Source organism: Sarcophilus harrisii, chromosome 6 (genome assembly GCF_902635505.1).
Source record: "Sarcophilus harrisii chromosome 6, mSarHar1.11, whole genome shotgun sequence".
Classification (NCBI taxonomy): domain Eukaryota; kingdom Metazoa; phylum Chordata; class Mammalia; order Dasyuromorphia; family Dasyuridae; genus Sarcophilus; species Sarcophilus harrisii.
The window spans coordinates 193,908,494-193,932,643 of NC_045431.1; the positions used below are offsets into that span (position 1 = coordinate 193,908,494).

The window sequence follows — 24,150 nt, forward strand, 5'->3', positions numbered from 1 at the left end:
GAAACATCCCCCATTGAAAAGGAATTTTGCCCATCTTGGCTCAGCTGCTCATTACAGCCATAGACCTTGTGTGTATGTAGGGAGAAGATTGGGGAGAGGGCAGTGCTCCCAATAATTCTGCTTTTTTTGTTCCAGGTGTCTCAGCTCCCGGACCAGAAGGTGTGGGTAGCTTTGGTCTGCTCTCTGTTTGGATTCTTTGGTTTTTCCATTTGCCCAATTTCCTTTGAGTTAGCTGTTGAATGCTCCTATCCGGTGGGAGAAGCTACCTCCACGGGTTTGATCTTTGTCATAGGGTAAGTAGTGTCCTGGTCCTCTGCTAACTCCCTGTAAATACATCCTACCCTAGTATTCCAAACCTGCCTCTGCTCATGTTCAGTCATCCATATATTCTGTTTTCTGCCAACCCTGTATGATTCTCCTTATAGCCTCCCGTCCATCTACTGCCCTGTGTGACCATTACACAACTTCCCAGGTGCTTCATTCTTGTCTTTCTCTCTGTCAACCCTGTTTGGTCTCCCCTATTGCCTTCCAATTTCCCTGGCAGCTTTACAACTGCCCAAATGTCTCACTCCTATTTTCCTTCCTTCTAACAAATCCTGCATAGCCAGCCCTACATTCTCCCCAAATGTTGTCTCCTTATATCAAGAATCCCTGACCTCTTCCAGTCCTCTGTAGCCATGGCTGTCCCCTTCCCAAGTGCCTCATCTCTGCCCACTATCCCTCTCCTGGTCCTGATTCTTTGATAATTCCCCCCTCCCCCCTCCTAGAGGGACCCTAAAACAGAGCTAGTTCAGAAGGCTGAGAGAAAGAACAGCCATGACTGAGGGTCTTGTGAGTCCTAGAAAGTGAGGGCCTAGTTCTGTGCCATGATGTCAGGGGATGGGAAAGTGCCTTTAGAACTGTGTGTCAGGAGTCCAAGGACTCAGGCTTTGGCTGTATTTGTGCCGCAGACAAATCGAAGGTGTGATCATCATGCTTCTGTTACAAGCCCTGACAATACAGCGCAGTGGCCCCGGCCTGGGTCCCACCATGTGCCAGCTGCAGACAGACACCAGTGTGGACTGGACAAGTGAGTAAATGGTTCTGTGGGAGCCTGAGCCTGGGAGCTCAGGCAACTTGGGCCTGTGGGTGGGCTAGATTCTATCATTTACTAGACATTTATTGGTTTCCATCTTTTCCTGCTTGCCCCATGGCAAACTACATCAGTTTCAGTGGAACAAACATTTATAAAGGGCATACTATGTGCAAGGAATTCTGTTAGGCATTAGGGATATAGAGATTCAATGATACAGTTCTTGCTTTCAAGAATCTTACATTCTAAATGCCATCCTTTTCCCATCCTCTCCTATCCCATTCCATTTCATCCTACTTCAAACCATCACATTCTGTCTCCTTTTCTTCCAGCCAATTTCACTGTCTTTTATTGTCGGGCCATTATCAGAGCTCAGGAACAGTTTGGGATTGAAGGGGCTCCTGTTTGACTCTTTGGCTAAGTCATAAGAAGAAGCTTCATTCAGTGGACTCCCCTATGAATCTGTTGGTCCATTAGTCCATCAGGGGCCCTGGGTTGGCTTGTGAAGAAGGGTTGGGGGTAAGATGGGATGGGGCAGCCAAGGTCAAGGCTTCATTCCACCATTTCTTCCCATTCTAGATGCTATAATCCAAGGTAGGTTTTCAGAGCCTGACATAGCTTTTTTATTTTGGGTTTCAGACTCCATGTTGTTCCTGGCCGCACTATTCTGTATCTTCAGCTGCATCTTTGTTATTTTTTTCCATTCACCATACAAGCGGCTTCAGGCAGAAGCTAACCCTACCTACAAGCTCCACGAGGCCGGAAGGGATGAGGAAGATGGAGCTTCGGTTCAGTGACCCAGATATACCACAGTCTGAACTTCCTACCATTTCCCAACACGTGTCAAACTTCTGATTTTAAAATTTATTTTTCAACAACAACTCAGAAGAAAGTTTTGACAGAAAACATTTTCTGGAAACTTTTTTTGTTCTTTCTTTCCATACCCTCTCATATTCTCTGACAAAGCAGATGCTGAGCTGGAGAGGAATTGCCAAGGATGTGATTCTTGATCTCAAAGCAGCGAATGGTCTCCATACCAAAAGGCATTGCGGAGACCCTCTATGCCACGCACTTAGGGAAAGACCTCAAATCATCACTGAGAATTGGGGGACAGACTTTTTAAAAAAACTATTCGGAGAGACTTCACGCTGGATAATGGGGAGAGTTCAGTTCAAACACCTAGAAGAGAATTTATAACAAGTAGCAGGTAGAGAATCCATTCTGAGAACTGGAAAGACTCATCACCTTTGGCAAAGGGGAAGGATTTCTTCATATAGAAGACAGGGAAGAGAAAAGGGAGTGAGAATGAAGAGGAAAAGAGAGAATTCATTTCATGTACTAAGGAGAGTCTTCACCCAAGCCCTGAAAAAATGTCATTCCAGGAACTAGACAAATTCGAAACATGGGAGGAGCCCCATGCTAGAGTTTGTGAAGGAATGAATTGTAGATAGAATGAGCCCATTGCAGAAATCTGGGACCAAGCTTTTACCTGACTGTGACAGACTGAAACAGCTCTGGTGATAAGATCTATCAGGTTCAAGATCTCAGCATGGAAACACCCTTCACCACATTCATCCCGGTCTGGGGAATATAGTAAAACTCTCCCAAGTAAGGTCCTGTCCTGGAAGGTCCTATGACCAGCTAGTAAACCAAGAAGTTGAAGGGTTTTTGACCAACCCTCATTTGGTGACCACGAACCTCAGGTTTTAGGTAAATCCCAGTATGTGAGGGATGTGTATCAGACATAGAGGGACGGGAACAAGCATTTATAAAGTGCCTATTAAATGCTAGCCACTGGGCTAGGTATTTTCAAATATTTTCTCATTTGAAATCCTGCAAGGTAGGTACTATTATTATCCTTATTTTACAATTAGGGATACTGAGGCAGACAGAACAGATTTGAACTTGGGTTTTCCTGACTTCAAGGCCAGAGCTCTGTCTACAATGCTACCCAGCTGTCTTGTTAGGACTGGATCACAAAGGTGTGTTCCATCCCTTCTTATGTGATAGTATGGCAAGAGTGGACAGTTAGGTGGTACCATAGTGCACTGAGCGATGGTCCTGGAGTTATAAGGATTCATCTTCCTGAATTCAAATCTCACTTTAGACAACTGTGTGACCTTGGTCAAGTCACTTAATTCTGTCTCAGTTTCCTTATCTGGAAAAAGATCTGGAGAAGGAAATCTGCCAAGAAAACCCCAAATGGAGTCAATGAAGAGTTGAATATGACTGAAACGACTAAATAACAGTGGAAAGAATATTAGATTTAGGATCAGAGAATGTGGGTTCAAATTCTGGCTCAGCTATTATTATCTATGTAAACTTAGACAAGCCTTATAACTTCTCTGAGCCTCAGTTTACTTATCTGTAAAATAAGAGGGTTGTAATAGAGGATCTCTAATGTTCCTTTCAGTTCCAAAAATCTATAAAACCAGAGTCCTCTGCTCCACCATTAGGAGGATTTTGAAATCTTCAGCATTGCCATGCTCTGGAGAGAATTCCTAAAGTCAGGGACCTTAAGGATAAGGCTCTGTTGAGAGCCCCACCCCCTAGGACAAGATTCTTAGGGAAGTTCAGGAGCAGCTCGATCTCTTCTTCCCAGACTTGGGGCACCCAGGACTAGCTAGGAGACTGACCATGTCTCAGAAGGAGGCCTGGTGGGGCTTATTTGGGGGTCAGATATGGGCAGTTAGGTCTAGACCATGTTTACTGAATAACTTTTATTGAATGCACAGTGTTTATTCCCAGGCCCAAGTCTTGCTATTCTTCTTTCTCCTCCCCATGGGTGATGACGTAACTCAAAGCTTTATAGTCCAGGTTTCCAGCTGCATCAATGGAAGCAAACTGGAACATTTGGTCAACCTGTGGAAGATTTGAAAACAGAGTCAGGTTAGGACATTGTAATAAATAGGGTCATACCAGCTCTGTGATGATGTAGCAGGGATGGCAGGGGTAGATTAGATAGCACATTTGGGTCCAGTTAGATCTGTTAGCTATCATGATAGAGCAGAGCTCACCGCAGTGTGCTGGGAACAACAGGGAGAGGGGCCTGCTGAGGCAGAGTCCCGTCTCCATTCCAGCAGCCTCCTGGGATGGTAGAAACCCAAGGGAAGCATTTTCCAAAGTCATTTGTAGGCTCACTAGGACTGATAGGCAGAAATGCTAGTGGTTGATAATGACTAACCTGAGCATGCAAGCACAGGCTTTGTTCACTGTCTTGTGGGTCCAGACCTGTGATTTCATCAGTATGGGAAGTTGTTGTGTAGAAATTCACTCTACTGATGGAGCTCTGCAGCTTGCAGTTTTAGAGACTTGCCTGGGGCCTGGAGAGTCTCAGAGGTTTGGTTGGGATCCCACTGCTGGGAGTGTGCCAAAGGCAGGGCTTGAACCCAGTTCATCCTAATGTCAGTATCCAATAGGCTGGGTTGTCTCTGTTTAACTCACATAGGACTAGGAAAAAGCAAGTAATTGCTATTCTCTGAACAAGTAAACAGGCTGAGAATAGAAGCAATTCAAGAAGAATTTAGACAAGCTCTGGTATAGCAACACCACAGCAGATTAATAAGGGAAAAGGCAGAGCATTTGAGGGAGGGATCCTTGTCCTATAAAGACACCAGAATTAAAGGCATAGTCATGATCTGTCCCCACCAAGGACAACCCCTGAACTGGGGAGTGAGGATACAGGCTTGAGATTGGGCTAAATCTGTTTTAGCAAAATGTTAGTTTGCTCAGGTTCTCAGAAACTCTTTGAAAACCGCATCTTTGCCTTAATTGTATGCAAAGAAACAGGATCTTCTTAAGTCCTTAAAAAGTTTGCTTTTCCAAGAAATATGGCCTTGTACACTTTAGTTTACTCAGTGAACACTTTCCACACAGACAGATGGAAGATTGAACTCAGGCCCACACTCTGGATTATTTTTCAGCCAGGGTTTATTAAAGGATCACTTTTTGAAAACAATAAGTTTGATTTCCTTGCCATGATTTTGATCTCCTTCCACCCCCCTATTCTCCCTAGATATTCTATGAATAGAAATAGATGAAGTTCTAGATTCACCTCCTTGCCCCAGTTATTAACTCTGGTTATTTTTAATAATAAAAAATGCTGTTTATGTATTTTAGTGGCCTTAATTCTTTTAAGTGTGAATGGTTTTCTAAGAAAGCTGATAAGGTTGCATGTGTTTATATAAATAGCTTCGACTGTTAAGCATGTTTTATCTAACTTTAAGGAAAATTAAAGAAGAGGATGGGGGAATACAGAGCACTCAGGTTGGGGGGGGCATTAAGTGTTGAAGGGGAAAAAAATCAAAGAAAAAGGCAAAGCCCTAAAGTGGCACAGTAAAGGACCAATCCCCAAGCTCTAGACCCATTTACTGGAAACTGACAAAGAGCTATGGCTCCATAGCAGAAGTCTATGTTTATTTAGGAGTATCAGCCATTTAAATTTTAGAGTAAGTCATAGAATATGAGGGTTGGAAATAATTTCAGAAGCCATCAAGTCCAAATCCTATGTGACTCCCCCCATGTCCCTTGATGAATTGCCAGAGCCTCTGCTTAAACACTCCCAATAAGAGAACTTACTATTTACCAAGGTCATTTATTATACTTTGGGACAGCTCATAATTGTTAGGAAGTTCCTCCTTATAGCAAGTCAAAAATCTCTGCAACTTCCATCCATTTCTTCTAGTTCCGCTCTTTAGGGCTAAGTAGAAATCTTAGAAACTCTTCAAAAATTTTTCTACTAAATCCTGCTTTGATGCCTCCCTGTTTTTCAGAGGTCATCCTGTATTATAGAGGCAATGACAATATGATACAATTTCTTTGAAAGGCTCTAAGACCAAGCTGCAAAGCGTCTTGAGTACAGACCTGGAGATAACCTGTTGATATCTAAGGACTTTAACTAAGTTTGTTAAGTGCTTATCACCAGAAGGTTGCCCACCATGGTAACTCATGAAACAGATAAAAATAGAAAATAGCTGTTAGTCCTGTAGAACTTCCTGTTTCTGTTTCAGTAAGTGGGAAAGGGAGTATCAGATTATAAAAATAACAGTTTTCGACTTGTCTGTGAATAGTTTAACTTTGTATTTTTAATATGAAATCTTTCATGACTAATGAATGAATATGCAGTTGGAATAGCTGAACCATATCCATAATGAATTCACACTATAAAAGAAACCAAAGGACATAAACAAGTTGTAGCTAAATGGAAAAATGGCTTATAGAAACTCCTCAGGAATGCAAATAACAGTTAATCTTGTTTCACTACATAACCTTGGCCAAGAAAAAAAAAAACACATTTTCATGGTCATCTTGGTCGTCCTGCCTTTCATTGCCTGTGCTGAGCATAATCAAATAACCACCAAAAAGATAATTGGAATTTATGGGCTAAAATCCATTACTAAGGATAAAGTAGAGAAATGCTATAAAGAACTTGATAAAATTCTTCAAGTTATATTACTTGATACTTAGAGGCTTCTGTACAGAAATGGGCATGAGAGAAAAATGGTGAAGAGTTGCAAGATAATGAAAAATATTAAAAAAAAAAATAACGATTCAAGGGCAGCTGGATGGTGTAGTAGATAGAGCATGGGCCCTGGAGTAAGGAGGTCTGAGTTCAAATTTGTTCTCAGACACTTGACATTTATTAGCTGTGTGATCCTGGGCAAGTTACTACACCTACCTGCCCCCTGACTTTTCTTAAAGAAGTTTAACTAATATAAAAATAAAATTATATAGAAAGTGCCTAGAAAATAATTGTCTTCTTGCTAAGTGGAGATACAGGGCAATCTAAGGCAACTTCAATTTAAAATTCATAATTTGCAAAACACTGGGGAAAGGAATGATTATTGTGAGCAAAATTACCACAAAAAACAATGAAAAGCAATTGAGAAGGAAAAAACCTGCAGAAAATTTGGTAGGTGAGAAAAACTACGAGAACATCTGTAAATAAAACCAAGACAACAAATTTGCCAGTATTTTTATAGCTGTTCAGTATCCTCAATAACTGAACCTACTTGTTAGATCAATTAGTCAAAAAGCATTTAGTAAATGCTTACTGTATGCCTAGTACTATGAACTTGGATTTCTTAGAATACTGCCTTCCTTTCTAAACCATAAAAACTCTTATCTATTTAATAAAATTGTCCTTTAAAACAAGAGAAGAGATTGTGTTTCAGATATGATTTTCTGTAGAAGAATTCATTTGTACAATCACTAAACTGATTGAGAGGTGTACATAATAAAGATCCTACTGCATGAACTGCTGATTTTTTCTTTTTTTTTTTAAATGTACTTTATAAAACAAAATGCAACTTTAGATTCCTCTTTGTATGTTAAAATTGCACAAATTTCTAATGTGAAACAGATGTCTTTGTTCCTAACACAGTTTCTATCACATAGTAGGCACCTAATAATTGCTTGTTGGTTGATTCAAGAACTCACTGATTATTCACGTTGAATGAATGCAAAAAATAGTAAGGAGTTAAGATATCAATGTGGTACAGGTGCACCTATTCTTAGATGTTATCAAACTAACTGACAACATTCCTGAAACATTACAAATTTTCTTTAGTGGAATCCATGGTAATGCAAAATTACCTTAAATTAGCTTAATTGTTGCCACAAGAATAATATAACTGATAAAAAGCATATTTTTACCCAGATGAAGGAATACCCATTAAATCTATCTATATATCCATATTGCTATCTGTCTCTCTCTATAAATATCTATTTACCTATTTATCTCCCATCTACCTATGCATTTATCCCTATATTCATCGATGTATCCCTCTGCCTGTCATCTATCTAGTCATTTATCTATCCCTCTATCATCTATCTATTCATCTCTTCATCCACCTATCCATCTATCTATCTATCTATCGTCATTATAGAAAGATAATGAGCTGGACCTAACATTGAACAGGAAAATATATATGAATTACATTTGGGAAACTACATAGAACTGTTAGTGATCCCAAACTGCTTGCTACCACAGAGACCCATTTTATAGCACCAACATTTTCTTGGTAAGGTTACATGTCTGAATTATGGAGCATCATGATCTCAGAAAAATCAAAATAACAAGTAATCCTACAGGTAATGGAAAGAGCATTGGTGGGTATAAGTATGGGCTAAAGCATATTACCAACAACTTGAACATAAAAGTGGTATAAAAGGCCTTCCCAAGGACATATATGATCTCTCATCGGATGGTCACATAGCAGATGAATAGGGGAGTAAGATGAACAAGAGACAACCTGTGTGCTACACTGATAACGTAAAGATATTAAAAGAGCCTGGGATCACTAGTGGCTTGGTGAGAAGGTAGTAGTAGAGGATGTTTTATGAAGGATTTGTGGGAGGGCATCAAAAGTAAGACTCAAACAGGCTAAAATTCACAATATCAAGTACATGGCACTGTGCCAAACATTTTACAATTATTTCTCATTGAATCCTCTAATCCTGGGAAGTAGATGCCATAGTGATCCCTGTTTTATTGATGAAGAAACTGAGAAGAAATGAAATGCCTTGCCCACCATCACACAGCTAGTATCTAAGGCCAAATTTGAACTCCGATTTTTCTGGCTATAGGCCACATTGCATATGTCCAAAATATATGCGCTGAAGAACCAAATAAATATTTATTAAGAATCATTGCCAAATATTCTGCTAAATGCTTTATAAAGATATTATTTAATTCTCACAACCTTGGAAGGTAGACGTTATTATCATCTCCATTTTATAGCTAAGGAAACTGGGGCAGACAGAAGTTGAGTGACTTGCCCAATACTATACATCTAGGTAAATGTCTGAGGCCGGATTTGGATGCAGGGGTTCTTGAAACCAGAGAACTCAGTCCACTATCCACTAGGTATCCTCAATGAAGAACCAGCTGAATAGGCTACCTACTTAATTGAATTTCTAAAAGAAAATTTTCAAAAGTTTTAAAGATAAATTATGCATCAACTTTTTTAACTTAGTAAAATCCTATAATTTGGAAAATCATATAATTTACATATGATGGAATTTGAAGAATCTAAACAACAGGAATTCTTCATCCACTTGTTTCTATTTCTGAGGCTAGTCAGGGTAAACTTATAAAAGTCTTTTTTAAAAAATCATTTATAAATCTCTGACTCATTTAGAGATCTGATTATATCAGTACAAGGTCATCTGAAATGAGACTCACTAGGATTTCACTATCTCTAGGGAATTCCTCTTTCATTTGGATTCTGTCCTAGATGTCTTCTGCCATGATAATTGTAGACATCTTTAGTGAGCCCATGTCTCTCTGTTTTATATCACATTTGTTACAAATAATCAAAAGTAAACAAGCAAAATCTTGTTATTTTCCCCAACAGACTTAGTATTATTTTAACGAAGGCAAAGAAAACACCTGATTGCAGAAGAGCCTTTACAACTTCATTTTGTTCTTCCAAATAATTTTTTTTTGGTAGTGAGATCTTGCTTCCTTAAAGTAATTTATCAAAATTCAGTCTACTCTAGAATTTATTTATAAAAGTCTTCCTTTTCCTTCTCATATTTTCATCAAATATATCTCTGATACTTATGTAGATTTCCTTCATAACATTTTTTTTCAGAGATAACAAAGTAGGGCTATAACTCAATAGACACTACTTTTCTCTTGAATGGCATTTTTCCATAGGAATACTATGCAAATAATATCTATGTTTTCCTCTAATTTTTCTAGTATTTTTGCTGCCATTGGTTATCATGAGACTTATTTTCTTCTATCCTCAAAATGGTGTGGCCTTCACTATATTTCTGTATATACCTGGTTTGTTCCAATTGCTCCTTTCTAGCTTTATATGATTTATTGATATTTCAAATTCTTTCTGCAGCATAATGCCAATAGAAATGCTTGAATCCAAGTAAAGTGGCTCTACTGTGATTTGGGGGAAGATTCATTATAGAAATATTCACAGATCTTTCCCAAATTTTTGTTTGTTTGTTGTCCTATTCTAGTTTCATTTATAAATTTCTTGGGATGATCTAGCCTAAATGGATCTCATTCCAAACTTTCTCCTGTTTTCCCTTTATGACTTCTTACTGTTTTATATATGAGGAGATATAACTAAGGATCTTCTCCCAATCTTCTATAAGGTTTTACAAAGGAGTTTATATTCAAAATCCATGTTCCTTCATGATTCTCTAATTAGTCACCATGATGGCAGAAGTGGAAGGGCTGTATAAATCTGAAGGACCAAGTGTATTTTTCTTTGTTTCATGAATTGTATTAGTAAAAGAATTAATCCCCTCATTGTGCTAGAGATAAGCCTTCCTAGACTAATCCTTTGGGAAACAGGCAATATCTGTTGCTAGGATTGTACTTGAAGTCTTTACATCATGGTAGAACCTGTGTGAGCTTGAACCAGGCCTTTGAGAACCCATGGCTACCGTCACACCACAGTATGTATTTCTAGTGGGAATTTTGTGGAAGAACTTGTCACTGTCCTTCCTAAAATGTATTACACTGAATTGAACACAATAATCCAAATTTGGTCTTAACCAGGGTAGATGACAATAGAACTATCACTTCTTTCAATCTGGTTATTATGCCTCTCTTCCTATGTTCTCATTAAATTAGACCTTTTACTATCATGTCACTTTGTTAACTCATATTTAGTCCATTAATGTTCCAAGATTATGTTCTGCTCATGACTTCATCCAGGGTCCTCAAACTATGGCCATGGGCCAGATGCAGCAGCTGAGGACGTTTATCCCTCTCATCCAGGGCTATGAAGTTTCTTTATTTAAAGGCCCACAAGACAAAGTTTTTGTTTTTACTATAGTCCGGCCCTCCAGCAGTCTGAGGGACAGTGAACTGGCCCCCTATTTAAAAAGTTTGAGGACCCCTGACTGTCTTCATCCTACATTAGCCTGGAGTAAACCTCCAACACACAACAATCATTACAGTCATACTAATGAACTTGCTATTAATAGGAATTTCTTAATATTTTTTGTGTTGTGGATCCCTTTGAAAATCTGGTGAATCCCATGAACCTCTTCTTGGAATCATATTTTAAAATTTATAAAATATATAGGATTATAAATAAAGCCAATTATGTCAAAATAAGAATGTAATTTTTTTTTCCTCACCCAAGTTTAAGTCTATGGACTCCAGATTAAAAACCTCTGCTGCAGGTAATCTCAAGAAGAACTGGTCATTAGTGGCATAAGGGAGAAAGTTTACATAAGAAATTCATTTGCTCTCCTGTTCCTCCCATTCCCCATCCTTGGATGACTAGCTCTGTAGACACACATATTCATACCAGTCTTGGTCTCCCTCTAGTGGAGGGAGGGATTAGCCATAGCTTAAGGGCATCAGTAACACACCCAAGATCTTATCTTAGAGAACATTGTGTATACTACCTTTGGACTCCTGAATAACTAGACAGCCTGAGTGCCCAGGACATAGTATCTAGCTGACGCTCAAAACACAGTAAACTATTAGAGTTATAATAAATCCAAGGAGAGGATTAATGGAGCATTACAGTAATCCAGAAGCTACTGTAGCTGTGTAACCAAAGAACTCTCTTAACACTAAATAAAGTAGGTTTTATTGAGACAATCGTATGACTTTAATCTACCAGGGAAAGTTGCATTTAAGAATTAGAATTGGGTAAAGTGATCCTTTTTGGGACCTTTACCTACTTCTCTTATGTTAGACCAATATATCTCCTTGGGAACCCCATATTCAGGAGATCCCCTCAGATCTCCTGAATCTCCTGAGGGAGTTGTATAAACTCCCATTTATAAAATGGGAGTACCATGTTTGCACTCACTACCTCACAGGGTTGCTGTGAAGCAAGTGCTCAGTTAACTTTAAATGTTAATAAAGTCTTTGGAAAGACTTGTCTGTTCCAAATAAACTTTAAGATTTCAGCCTCTGCTAAACAAAATGCAGCCCTACTTTCTAACATAGGGATGACATACACAGTCTTTAAGCATGCTCCCTGGAGGAAAGATTATAAGAGCAAAAACAACAGGAAAAAGCAAACCTCTTCTGCAGTCATCTTGTCAGCCTGGGACATCAGCAGCCGCTTTATACTAATGAAAACAGAAGGGAAAATCATCCTGGTTAGTGCAACCTTTTTTTTTTTTTAAGATAAACATCACAGTATCCCAATGAACAATCAGATTCAACCTCAGAACTTTGGCTTCCAAGGGAAGAATTTTTCAGCCACTTACATGAGTTACAGAAAGGAAACCATTAAGAAATCAAGTCTCTTTTAGAATTGTTTCCAAACGAGTGAGCAGATTACATGTGTCATACACACGCACACACACACACACACACACACACACACTCTGTGCTCAGAATCCATATGAAGAAAGACGCCATGTCCTTCCAACCTTTTGGCTCAGCTCTGGCTCTCAGCAGGGTCATCCCTCACTCCTGAGGACCTGGCTTTTTAAGTCTGATGTCCCTCTCTTAATTCCTCTGGCCCTCACTCTTGACCTTTTTTTTTTTTTTTTTTTTTTCCTTCCATTTTCTGTGACCAGGAACCTTTCATAATCCCTTAATCCATCCTGCCCCATTCCTTATCCCTCCATCCCTGCATCCCCACATCCTTGAAACAAATTGAAGAGATTTACTAATCCTTGTTGATGCTCCCTTTGGCATCTGGGTCCAGCATCTTAAAGGCATTCAGTATCGTCTCCTCTGCATCTGTCCCTGCAGGAACAACCAAAAGATGAAATTCGCTCAGACCTTGTGAAGACTCTGACTGAGCCTTCCTTCCCTCCAGAATCTTCAGGTCTGGGACAAGTCAGACTGCCAGAGTTGAGACCTCAGGTGCATCCAATCTAACCCCCTCATTTTAAAAAAAGAAACCCAATGGAAGGGACTTTTTTTTTTTTTTTAAAGGAACACAGAAGAATGGTCACAGATTTAGGACCAGAGAACCATGGCTACTGGGGTCCACTTTCCTATAGTGGAGAGACAGCTGGACTTGAAACCAGGTGACCTGGTTTCAAATTCTAGCTTTTTGCTTGATCCTGGGAAAGCCATAGCCCCTCTGAGTCTCAGTTCCTTCATTTATAAAATGGGAGTACCAAGTTTGTACTCACTACCTCACAGGGTGGATGTGAAGCAAGTGCTCATTAACTTTAAATGTTAATAAAGAAACATCAATTAAAATATTATTGATGCTATTCTGTCTAATTACTGCTTTTTTGTGGAAGAGACAGAAGAAGATGGCTTGATGGGGGCCAAGGAGACCTCCAGCAGAGCCCATGCCTGAGGCCAGCAAGCCATCTGCCCTCTACCTCAGCTACAGCTTAGGGCACTCACCATTCAGCTTCTCTCCAAACAGGTTCAGGAACATTGTGAAGTTGATGGGGCCTGAGGCCTCCTTCAGCATAGAATCCAGCTCATCATCTTTAACATTAGTCTTGCCTGTTATTAGAGAGGAAAAGGAGGGAGTGAGTGGGGCAGGATAGAGATAGGGAAAGAAAGTGAAAAGTTGTGAGACACGGGGAAAGGGGATCAGGGGCACACAAAAAAAGAGAGAGAGGAAGGGGAAAGGACAGAAAGGGGGAGAGGAGTGAAGGAGAAAGGAAAAGAGAGGGAGGAAGAAGAAAGGGGAGGAGGGGAAGAGAAAGAAAAAAGGAGATATGGGGACAGAAGAGGGAGGGAGAAAAAAAGAGAAAAAAGGGATTAGGGAGGAAGGGAGTGAAATAGGCAGGAAGAGACAAAGAGGTAAGAGGGGAGGAGGGACCGTGAAATGGGGGTGGTTTGGGATTGGAGTGGAGAGTTCAGGACAAACAGAATAAGGAAACAGAAACCAGGAAAAGGAGCAATGGGGAGGGAAAGAGAGGAGAGAGGAGGCAGAGCAGAGCCAGGGATAAAGAGAAGCAAAGATAGATAAGTTGAGAGAGGGACAAAGGCAAAGAAGTGGAGATACGTAAATTTCCTTCCTGCATGTGAATTATAAGGGGAAAAATGTCACTAGTATCAGAATCCTCTAAGGTTGTATCCAAGCCCCCATACTCTTAAATGGCCAAATCTCATCCCTGAAACTTCTAGACTATTTGGGTAACAATAACTAGTAAGAGCAGCATGATGTAGTAGACAGTATTCTAGGCATGGAAGCAGGAAGGCCCAGGATCAGATCCCACTCCTGACACTTATTAGGTCTATAATTCTGGGCAATCATTTATCACATAAATTCATAATTCAGATATGACTTAGGGAGCATGTAGTCTAAGCCCCTCATTTTACTGATGAGAAAATGGAGCTTGAGAGATATTAAGACCTGCCCAGGACCATGCATCTTGGCTATTAAGTGTCAGAGACAGGTCTGGAGGCTGGGTCAGCTAAGTCTTCAGTCCAGGGGTCTGTGCATTATGCCATCTGCCTTTCTGAATTAACTTCTGTGGAGCCCAAGCACTGGCTGGATCTTGTTCTAAGTCACACAGGCTATTACAGGTGCCGCCAGTATTTGAGTAAATGATTGTCCCCTCAACAAATTATCTTGGGCAGAAGGGCAATGAGCAGAGCCCAGAAGTGAATAAGCAGAACAGAACAGGATGGAGTGGATTTGGAAAATGGTAAAGGATTTTTAGTGACCCTGAGCTCTTCCCTGACACAAAAGCCTGTTTTTAAATATTATTATTCTACCAGTGATGAATCCCACTGGTCATGAATCATGGAATTCCACACGAAGGGAAGGAAACAAACTTCAAGGAGCCCCAAAGGATGATGAAGAACTCCATGGTGGGTGTGAGTGGGTTGCAGCACATTATCGCTGATGGCTTCTATAGGAAAAGTGATGTAAAAAATGTCATCAAAGAAATTTATGTCCATAAATGGAAGTGGGCTAGTTGTGCAGTGAAAATAAGGGCCTGGGTGCTCTAATGGTATTCACAGAATGCTAAAAGATCTCAAGGAAGGCCTTGAGGCTGGATCCCCTGGCAGATTTATGAGAGGGCAAGGCAAGAATTATATAGGATGAGGAGATGTGAATGGATTGAGCTCTAGGCCAGCTGAGTGCTCACATCAATGAGATAATGGACCCACTGATGGATGAGGGTACAATAATAAGAAGGATCATCATAAATATAACAGCTCACCCTTGTTTGGTGCTTTGAACCTTTCCCAGAGCAGAATCACATCACTGGATCCTCACATCAATCATGGGACAGAAGCAAGGCAGGGAAAATTACCTTCTCAAATCTCCCATCTCCTCTCATTCAGTAGCTATCATTATTGTTCTTGCTCGTTTGTTTTTAGGACTGGGTATTCTTTAGCAACCAGGCTAAAAATGTGGCAGCCAGTCTATAGCCCTGAACTCAATAGTGGTGATCAGGGAAGCTTTGTCCTGCTCCATTTTCCTGATCTGGACTGAAATGCCCCTTCTTGGGCAGCCTCTACCTCGGGCTCCCTGTTACTTTAATACCTTTTTGGACTCTTGTTTCAATGACCATGCTCTGCCCATTTTACCTCATCTGCTCTTTCCCTTTTATATTGTAGAGCCTAGAATTAGACATGGAGATTTTTAACCAATGGTGATCAAAGGAAGGCTCCATGCCATCCTCTTCCTTATGTTGTGAGATTTCCAGTTCTTTACCCATTGGGACTTTCGTTTTTTCACCTTGTGCCAAAGCCCTGGATTTTCTCCCTAGAACTGTAAATTCTGTCCAGGACCCAAGTGAACTTGTCTTCAGGCTTTGGCTAAATCTGGCCAGAATTCATCCCCTGCCTCCCCTTTCTAATTCTCATTTTCCCCCATAACCCTTAACACCCACACCCAAGAATTAAATGTTAGTCCCAAAATACATAGTTTATGTTATGATGTTACATTTTATTTTTATACAAAAAGAACAGAAAGGCAAGAGGTGTATGGCAGTAAAACAAGACTCTGGCCTTGCTTCAGGACCCATGGGCTCCTCCATTTCTAAATCTCTGTTCAGCCGCACTGGAAGGTTGAGATGATAGAAGGGAAAGGACTTTGTAACTGTAGAGTGCTGTGCACATGCGGGATTATTAATATGATTAATTTTTATGATATCCTGATAATGAAATGTTCTTGAAAATCATTCTTATAATTAAAAAAAAAACAGTTTAGGATGGATTTTCCATCTGAGAATACATACCTAGGGAGGCGTAGGTATCTTTCAAGTCCTCCTTGTCGATAAATCCATCCCTATTCTGATCCATGAGTGTGAATGCCTAAAAACAAGTGGGGCAAATCAGGGATGAGGGGGATGGAAGGAAAAGGGGAGGAGAGACCTTGTTGAGTGTCAGGATGGGCATATACTATTAGCTAGCTGTGCTGACTCATTCCTCATGCTCATGTTCACAGAGAGAAACTAGGTTGTAAGTTTTTTTTTTTTTTTAATAAAATTAAGAATCTGCATAGACCCAGGTATTACCCCAATTCCTTCTCAAGGTTATAGGCTTGTGTTACTTTAAATCAATCCCAAACAAGGAAATCAAAATTGACACAGATGCTAACATAAGGGGAACAAGAGGGTATTCTTTGGTTTCCTGAAAGGAAAAGTTCTTAGGAGCACTTGGGGCTGGTCAGAGGAGGAGGAGAGAAAGGGTAGAGATAAAATGGGAAGGAAACTTACTTCTTTAAATTCCTGAATCTGTGTCTGTTCAAAGTTGGAAAAGACATTGGATGAGGCCCTCTGAGCACGAAGAGCACCACCTTCCTTCTTCTTGGTCTTCCTACTAGCCTAAAATGGTAGCAAATAGTTCAGAGGTAACCAAGGGATGTCTGAAAATCATTGAGGATTCCTTCCCCCTCCCACATCCAGGCTAGGAGGCTCAGGGAATAGTATCATCATCAATTTCCCCCTCCTTCCCTTTAGCCCAAGAAGGAAAAGTATTACAAGGTTCACTAATTCAAACCAATTATTCTTTCTATATCCTAAATCTAATTCCCTCCAATTTATTTGAGGGAATCATCCCTTTCTTCTTATGTACTTTAATGTCTCCCTAACCACTATTCTTTCTTCTCTAGGTATATTTTCCCCAATTACAAAATAGTCTGTCTTATTCAAACCCTGAGAGTCTACGGTAGATTTTATGGAGATCTGTGAATTTTTTTTTTATATTTTGATAATTGTGTTGCAATATAGTTTCCTTAGTAATCCTATATTTTTATAACTTTTAAAAATATATTCTGAGCTGGGATCCATGGTCTTCCTCAGGATGACTAAGGGTCCATACCACAAAAAAAGTGAAGAATTCCTAACATAGGGCTGAAGTTTCATCATTCCCTCCCCGCCTTCATTGCTTTCATTGCATTCATTTAAAAAGTTAGCAATGGATAATGTCTCTACTGCTTGACTCCTAATTTTCTTCTCAACTCCTTGTAATTGAGTTTCCACTCCATTCCCCTATTGATGATGCATTCTTTAAGGTCACCAATGACCTAATTATTAAACTGAAAGGTTTTTTTTTTAGTCCTCCTCTTCTTCCTTTTCCTCTTCCTCCTCTTCTTCCTGTTCCTCTTCCTCCTTCTTATGTTCAGGTTCCCTATAGCACACCCAATACTGAAGTCTTTTCTTTTCTTCTCTCAGCTCAGAGTCACCATACTTTCTTCAGTCTCCTGATCTTATCTATTTACTTACCTCCTGTCTGCCTCCTTAAGGTTGTATCCTCAAGGTTGTATCTTTGACCCTCCTCCCTATCCACACTCTTTCCCTTGGTAATCTCACTCATTCCTACAGTTTTATTTCTCCTATCCTCGTCCTATCAGACAATGGCTAAAACTTTATCCTTCATCCTGAGCTCCAGGGCTGTAAATCCAAATACATGGAAGATATCTATCTCTAATGAGAGGTTCCAGGAATGGCAGAGTTAATTAACTTCCCCAATCATTCTCCTCATTTTGGCTTTACTATTTCAGTCTGTAGTGCCTTCCTTCATTCATCGTCACCCTATTTATAACCTTGGAATATCTTTAACTATTCCTTCTCCTTCACTTCTCCTAAAGAATCTATTACCAAATCTTTTCAATTCTGCTGTGATGATCTTGCTTTTACTTCCTTCCCTGTATTCCTCCTGTCATCCCCTTCTTACAGGCTCTCATTAACACATATCTGGACCTGTATAATAGATTTTTCTCCCCTACAGCAATGGGATTAAGTAATTTACAGAAGGTCACATAGCTAATAAATGTCAAGAGTTTGGGGCAGAATTTGAATTCAGGTATTCCTGACTCTAGGACCAGGGTTCTGTCCACTGTGCCTACATAGCCCCTAACTCTTAATATTTTTTTCCTGCCCTTGCTCTCTCCCTCTTCTAGACTCTAGCCACAATAATAACTTTTTTATTCATAAAGTTGGTCATGTCACTGTTCAAACCCTATTACCTGAGCAAAGGTCAGATTCCTCTGCTTGCATGTCCCCACAATCTGCAGGTACTTTATCTTTTTAGTCTTATCTAATTAACTTGACTTCATGAATTCTATATCTCAGGAAAGTGGATAATTTCCCGTCTCCCCCAAAATAAACACCCCATATCCTGTATTCTCCTGCTTCTATAATGTTGCTTGGGGTATTTGATTTGACTGAAATGGATTCTTTTTCTTTAACTATTGAGTTTCTAGCTCATCCCTTCTTTATGGACCATCTCGAAGGCCACATCCTCCAAGGGACCTTCTCTGATTTCAGGGTTAGCAGTGATTAAACTCAGAGCTGGCTGGTGTGAGCATTGATCCTTTCAAGCTTTCTTTCTTTAGAAGATCTAATTGAGATAAGCAGAAAATATTGCTGGTAACCAGTTAATATATATATATATATTAACTATAATACCTCTTATAGAAGGTACTAATATCATCCTTGGGCCCTGGGAACCATAACACTTACCATTTCTCTGGGTCAAGACTCTCCTGGTGCAGTTCTTACTCTCCTGTCCCCCTACAGGTCGCCTCTGCTGTGTGGGAAGGGGTACCACGGGTCTTAAGTTCCTGGGCAGGCAGTCCCTTAGGACAGCTCAGGCTTCAACCTCGGCTCCACTCCCTACATGGGCAGGCTTGCAGATACCCACAGACCCCAGGGACTGAACAACTGTTGTGTGTTTTTAGTGGGGATGGCAGGATGGTGTGATCCAAGCAGGAAAACCTGGCAACAGGGCATATCTTGAGTATGGGGAGCTTGTGGGGAGCACTCTGAGAAGATGGTAGGCAGGGTCTAAGGGGAAGGGTACATCTGAACAGAGAGAAGCCTTTAGGGGAAGAAGGGCATCCTGAAAAGGGAGATAATGGGATAGGGTTGTCTCAGGTCAGAGAAACCTGGAGGTAGATGTTTCTGAGCTAAGAGACTTAGGCCTGCAGTGAATATCAGGGCAAGAATACCAGAGCTTTGGGAAAAGGACTTTAAGCAGAGAGGGGGGGGAATTTCAGGATGGGTCAATCTAAGAATCAAATTATCTGAGAAGAGATCTGGTTCCATAAGGGTCTATAAACAAGAGACTCAGAAGCTGTCTCTGCATATTGAGATCTGTGTTAACTCTCCTATCCCTTTCTCCTCCCACCCCCAAAACTTGGAAGAACAACAAAAAAATGTAAATCTTGGGGAGCCTAATAGTTTGGGGCCAAAAAAATTGGTTTCTGGCCTTTTTATGACATGAATCTCTTTGGCAGTCTGCTGTAGCCCAGGATCCCTTTTGAGAACAATCCTTTTAAATTAATTCAATGGATTCAGGGTTACAAAGGAAACCAGTTCTATTAAAATAGTTATTGAAACATTTTAAAAATCCCATTAAGAAATCTTGGTTGACTGTATCAGATTGCTTGCTTTCTTGGGGAGTGGGAGGAAAAGGAAGACGGGAGAAAAATTTGGAGCTCAAAAATCTTACAAAGATGAATATTGAAAGTTGCCATTACATGTAATTGGAAAAATACTATTAATTAAAATATTAAAAAACAAGTCCTGGTTTAGAGTTAGAAGGAAGAGGCAGGTTAGGATGTCTTTTTCCATCTAGCCATTGTGCTGGTCTTGTGTCTCCTCCCTCTTCAGACCCCCAGTGGAACCTGGTCACAGAGTGACCTCTGTGATCCCACTGATTTGAGGACATTCACTTTGTAAGAAGTTCATGTAAGCTTTTGGGTCTCTGTGCTTTCCTTTTCTCTCTGTCTGCTACCTTCTTCCCTGCAACTATGAAAGGAATCCAAAAGACCTTGCTACCCTTCCCCAGCAACTGTGACTCACCGGAGACACAAGCGTCTCCTTTAAGTTGCCTTGGAGGGTCAGAGATGACAGTTCTGGGGGAGATATCTCTGACAGGTTCATGGAGAATCTGAGGAACAAGCTCTAAAGATAGTACCTAGGATGAGAGGCTGGGTCCAGAGGGATGATCAGAATACAGGCAGGAGAGCTGCTGACTGAGCGTGGAGGAAGGGAACCAACAGACAGCTTCCAAACACTTCTCCCAAGCTGGGGAGAGAGGAGAGTATAGAGTTAAATGACAGTGTCTGTACCCCCTACACCCTCCTCCCATCAGGCTCTCTTTTATCTTTAGTAAAAGTGCCTTGGGAATATTGTGGTCATGTCTGGCCATGTCGGGAATATCAGAGCAGATGAAACAGGCAGGAGAAAGGAATATGTCTCCACCTGCCATTCCCCTGTGTCCTGTGGGATTTGGAGTCTGGCTTTTCTTACATCCAAAGCCTGTCCTTTTCCCTAGATGCTTATTCTAATACCGGAGCTGCTGACCAGCCTGCTTTATTTAAAGTTTGGTTGGGGAATATCTATAAATCTACATGAAATACACCGCTTTTAGTTTCACAAGTTGGATTCTATCACACTGTATGTCACTTGTCCAACTCCTAAATTTGAAAAGGCAAAAGAGGAATGAGTAGAGGTCCCTAAGTAGACAGGAAGAGATGAGATTATGGGCCTGAGTGGAGGGATCAGACTTGATAAGAAGGAAAAGAAGGCCAGGCAATGTGGTTGACCCCTGTCATCCCTAGTGGTGGAAAGGCTGAGGTTGGTGGATTGATTTGAGTTTTGAAATTCTAAGTTATTGGTGATTCTCTGAGAGTTCAGGGGTACCAGGCTGTCTAATGAGGGTCAAACTGGTCTAAGTCAGAAAAATGGAACAGGTTAAAAGCTTTTTTGCCAATCAATTGTGAGACTGGGCCTCTCAGTGATCAGACTTCTAGCCCTAGTGAGATAGGGCAACTTAATCTCAAAAAAGGAGAGTGGGGGTACTACCACATCCTTTGAACCTGAAGCAAAGGAGGAAAGGATGGATAAAGACAGATTTTGAAGTGTGGAAAAGATAAGGAAGAATTCACAGGGGATATTTCTCAGTTAAGCAGAAAGTAAGTTTATTATCAAAGGTAGAATTTGGATACTAAGGTTATAAAAGGAAGATTAGAACAGGTCTTCTGGGAGTTAAAAGATATAAACAGGCAATCCTCAAATGAAAAAATCCATGTCACTAATAGTCAAATGAGGGAAAACATTTCCAAATCACTATTAGAGAAATGCAAATTAAAATAACTTTGAGATCCTCCCTCACATGCATTAGACTGGTAAAGATGACAAAAACAAGAAAATGACAAATGTCAGAGGGGCTATGGGAAAACAGGGGCTATAATGCACAGCAGAATTATGAATTGGTTCAGCTATTACAGAAAGCAACTTGGAACTATACTCCAAAAAGTCAATGAACTGCATACCTTTCGACACAGGAATTCTATTAATAATTGGTACCACTTATTTATCATTTTAAGGTTTACAAAGAGCTTTATAAATATTATCTCATTTTATTAACATGACAACCTCTGAGGTTGTCTTTTTATTATATTTCTTATTTGCCTTTTTATTATACTTGTGGATAGTTCTATTGGATAGTTTTTCTGTGTACAACAAGCTGAAATTTGTCTCTCTCCATGTTTTGCCCATTTTCCTTGTCTCTGTCCTCTAGAGCAAGCAGATTAAGTCCAATTCCTCTTTCACATGACAGTCTTTCAGATAATGGAAGACAGTTAACAGATTCTTTCTCCAAGTTTTCTCTTTTTCAGGGTAATTATCCCAGATATTTCAATTGTTCCTCATAAAACTCTCTTGGTCAATCACTTCTGGATATTCTACAGCTTGTCAATGAACTTTCTAAAATGTGATGCCCCAAACTAAAAACAATAATACAAGTATGATCTGACTGGAAGAGTGAGACAATTACTTCCATTTTTCTATGATTTCTTAATTCAGTCTAAAATAGCATTAGTTTATTGATTTCTATGTTACACTGTTACTCAGACTGAGCTTAGAGTTCACTAAAATACTTATCTCTTTGAAGGAGATCGTCTAGCCAAACCTCCCTTATTCTACAACTATAAACTTGATAAAATGACTTCACATTAATCTTTGTTAAATTTGACCTACCAAAAAGATCATATATTGATCATCCAACATGGTAGCTATTTTTCCCATCTTTGTATCATATGAAACTGTGAAAAAAAATTATGATTCCTTTTTCCAAGTCACTGATAAAAATATTAAAAAAAAGTCAAGGTCAAGCACATATCCCTGGGGCCTTACACTGGGCACATTCTTCTATATTTACAAGGAACAGTTAACAATTAACTCTTTGGGTTCATACATTTCACTATCCAAACCCAGCTAATTTTACTGTCATACTTTATTGTTGTTTAATTAATTAGAAATGTCCAACTCTTCATGATTCCATTTAGGGTTTTCTTGGCAAAAATGCTGGAGGGGTTTGCTATTCTTCCTCCAACTCAATTTACAAATAAAAAATTGAAGCAAACAGGGTAAAATGATTTATACAGGCTCACACTACTAGGGAATATCTGAGGCTGAGTTTGGCCATTGCTCTATTCACTGTGCTACCTAGTTGCCTCTTACAAGTGCTAGCCAGATTTTTTTTTGGTTGCATAACCCCATTAGCAAAAAGTTTTTAAGACCTCCCCCCATATATATATTTATTTATAAATCATATTCAGGCACCAATATATTATTAAACTTATACAAAAATTAGAAATTTTTGAAAGATTAGATAGTGTCCTGGGCAGATATAGACTCTAGGAAAAATCACTTGGGCAACTATGTGAAGGATGGACTGGAGAGGGGAGGTACTTTAGACAGGCAGGTCAATTAGGAAGCTATTACTAAAATCCAGATAAGGCTCAATGAGGGCCTTTCATGGCTGAATCCGTAGAGAGAAGGGGATAGTTGTCAGTGAAGGTGTAGGTTGAGGGCTTGCCCAGTGGGTGAAGGATTTTAGAGAATAAGAGTGGATGCAACTGTGGAAAGCACGGATCCCAACCAACTTGGCAGGTAGGGTGGCTTACCGGACTTCTCATATCTTTTGGAGTCAGGTCTTTCCAACCGTACTTTCATTTTGAACACCACTGATCTAGTTCATCTCTCTTCCTTTGAGAGACGGACATAGAGAGAAAGAGAGAGAGGGAGGGAGGGAGGGAAAGAGAGAGGAGGAAAAAGAGGAGGAGGAGGAGGAGGAGAGAGAAGAGACATACAGATAGAGAAAGAGAAGGGGGAAGACAGAGAGAGAGAGAGAGAGATACAAAAAGGAGGAAGAGGAAGAGGAGGAGGAAAAGAGGAGAAAGAGGAGAAGGAGGAGGAGGAAGAGGAGGAAGAGGAGGAAGAGGAGGAGAGGAGGAAGAGAAAAAAGACATACAGAAGGAGACTGAGCCTGTCAAATGCTTTGCTAGCATCTATACCGTTTAGCAGCTCCCCTCTAAAAGAGAAATGAGGCCGGTGCTGCCTTTTCGAGATGCTCATTGACCATCCCTTTAATCTGGAACAGGACGGGTTCGTCACCTCTCACACTCTACCAGCACAAACCTAGCTCTAGAGTAGGACGCTGGGGAGAGGGATTCCTGATTAAGCAGTGTCAGCGACGTAAAGGACACACGCACGAGTTCACAAGGGATTCCTAGTACCGCCCCACAGGAGCTCCGCCTTAGGGCCAGCCTCTAAGCTGCCCGAGACACCGCGAAGAAGCGCGTGCGTGTGGGCAAGTTCTTATCGGCGGCGCGCACGCTGCCCCAACCTCGCCCTCCAGAACTCAGGCGTGCACGCCGATTCGGCCCCGCTCCCCTGCCCGGCGC

General features: G+C 40.4%; 2 protein-coding genes across 3 annotated transcripts in view; one reads left to right on the forward strand and one right to left on the reverse strand.

The window, feature by feature from the left end:
• SLC49A3 (solute carrier family 49 member 3) overlaps positions 1-3,211 on the forward strand; it is a 51,394-nt gene extending 48,183 nt beyond the window's left edge. Inside the window, exons 8-10 of the mRNA XM_023506219.2 lie at positions 136-293; positions 951-1,069; positions 1,712-3,211. Coding sequence (XP_023361987.1) covers positions 136-293; positions 951-1,069; positions 1,712-1,869 — 435 coding nt within the window. The 3' untranslated portion in view covers positions 1,870-3,211. The remainder of the gene's footprint in view (positions 1-135; positions 294-950; positions 1,070-1,711) is intronic.
• Positions 3,212-3,807: 596 nt separating this feature from the next.
• Positions 3,808-24,145, reverse strand: MYL5 (myosin light chain 5). Of its 2 annotated transcripts, XM_031941390.1 has the most exons (8): positions 23,761-24,145; positions 20,376-20,485; positions 16,670-16,777; positions 16,190-16,265; positions 13,386-13,490; positions 12,689-12,767; positions 12,091-12,139; positions 3,808-3,934 (listed from the first exon to the last, which is right to left on the reverse strand). In XM_031941390.1, exons 4-8 carry the CDS (start codon positions 16,251-16,253, stop codon positions 3,833-3,835), a joined length of 399 nt encoding a protein of 132 aa, XP_031797250.1. In that variant the 5' UTR covers positions 16,254-16,265; positions 16,670-16,777; positions 20,376-20,485; positions 23,761-24,145; the 3' UTR covers positions 3,808-3,832. The 2 variants fall into 2 exon arrangements, with proteins under 2 accessions (XP_031797250.1, XP_031797249.1); XM_031941389.1 differs by lacking the exons at positions 20,376-20,485; positions 23,761-24,145 and adding an exon at positions 18,917-19,167.
• Between the last annotated feature and the right edge of the window lie 5 nt (positions 24,146-24,150).

What these genes read in the sequence shown, in the direction of transcription:
- MYL5 (XM_031941389.1), bottom strand. An exon ending in AGATACCTACGCCTCCCTAG is followed by an intron (nt 13,491 to 16,189) that starts GTATGTATTCTC and finishes CTCTAATAACAG; the next exon opens with GCAAGACTAATGTTAAAGAT. An exon ending in GTTTGGAGAGAAGCTGAATG is followed by an intron (nt 12,768 to 13,385) that starts GTGAGTGCCCTA and finishes TTGTTCCTGCAG; the next exon opens with GGACAGATGCAGAGGAGACG.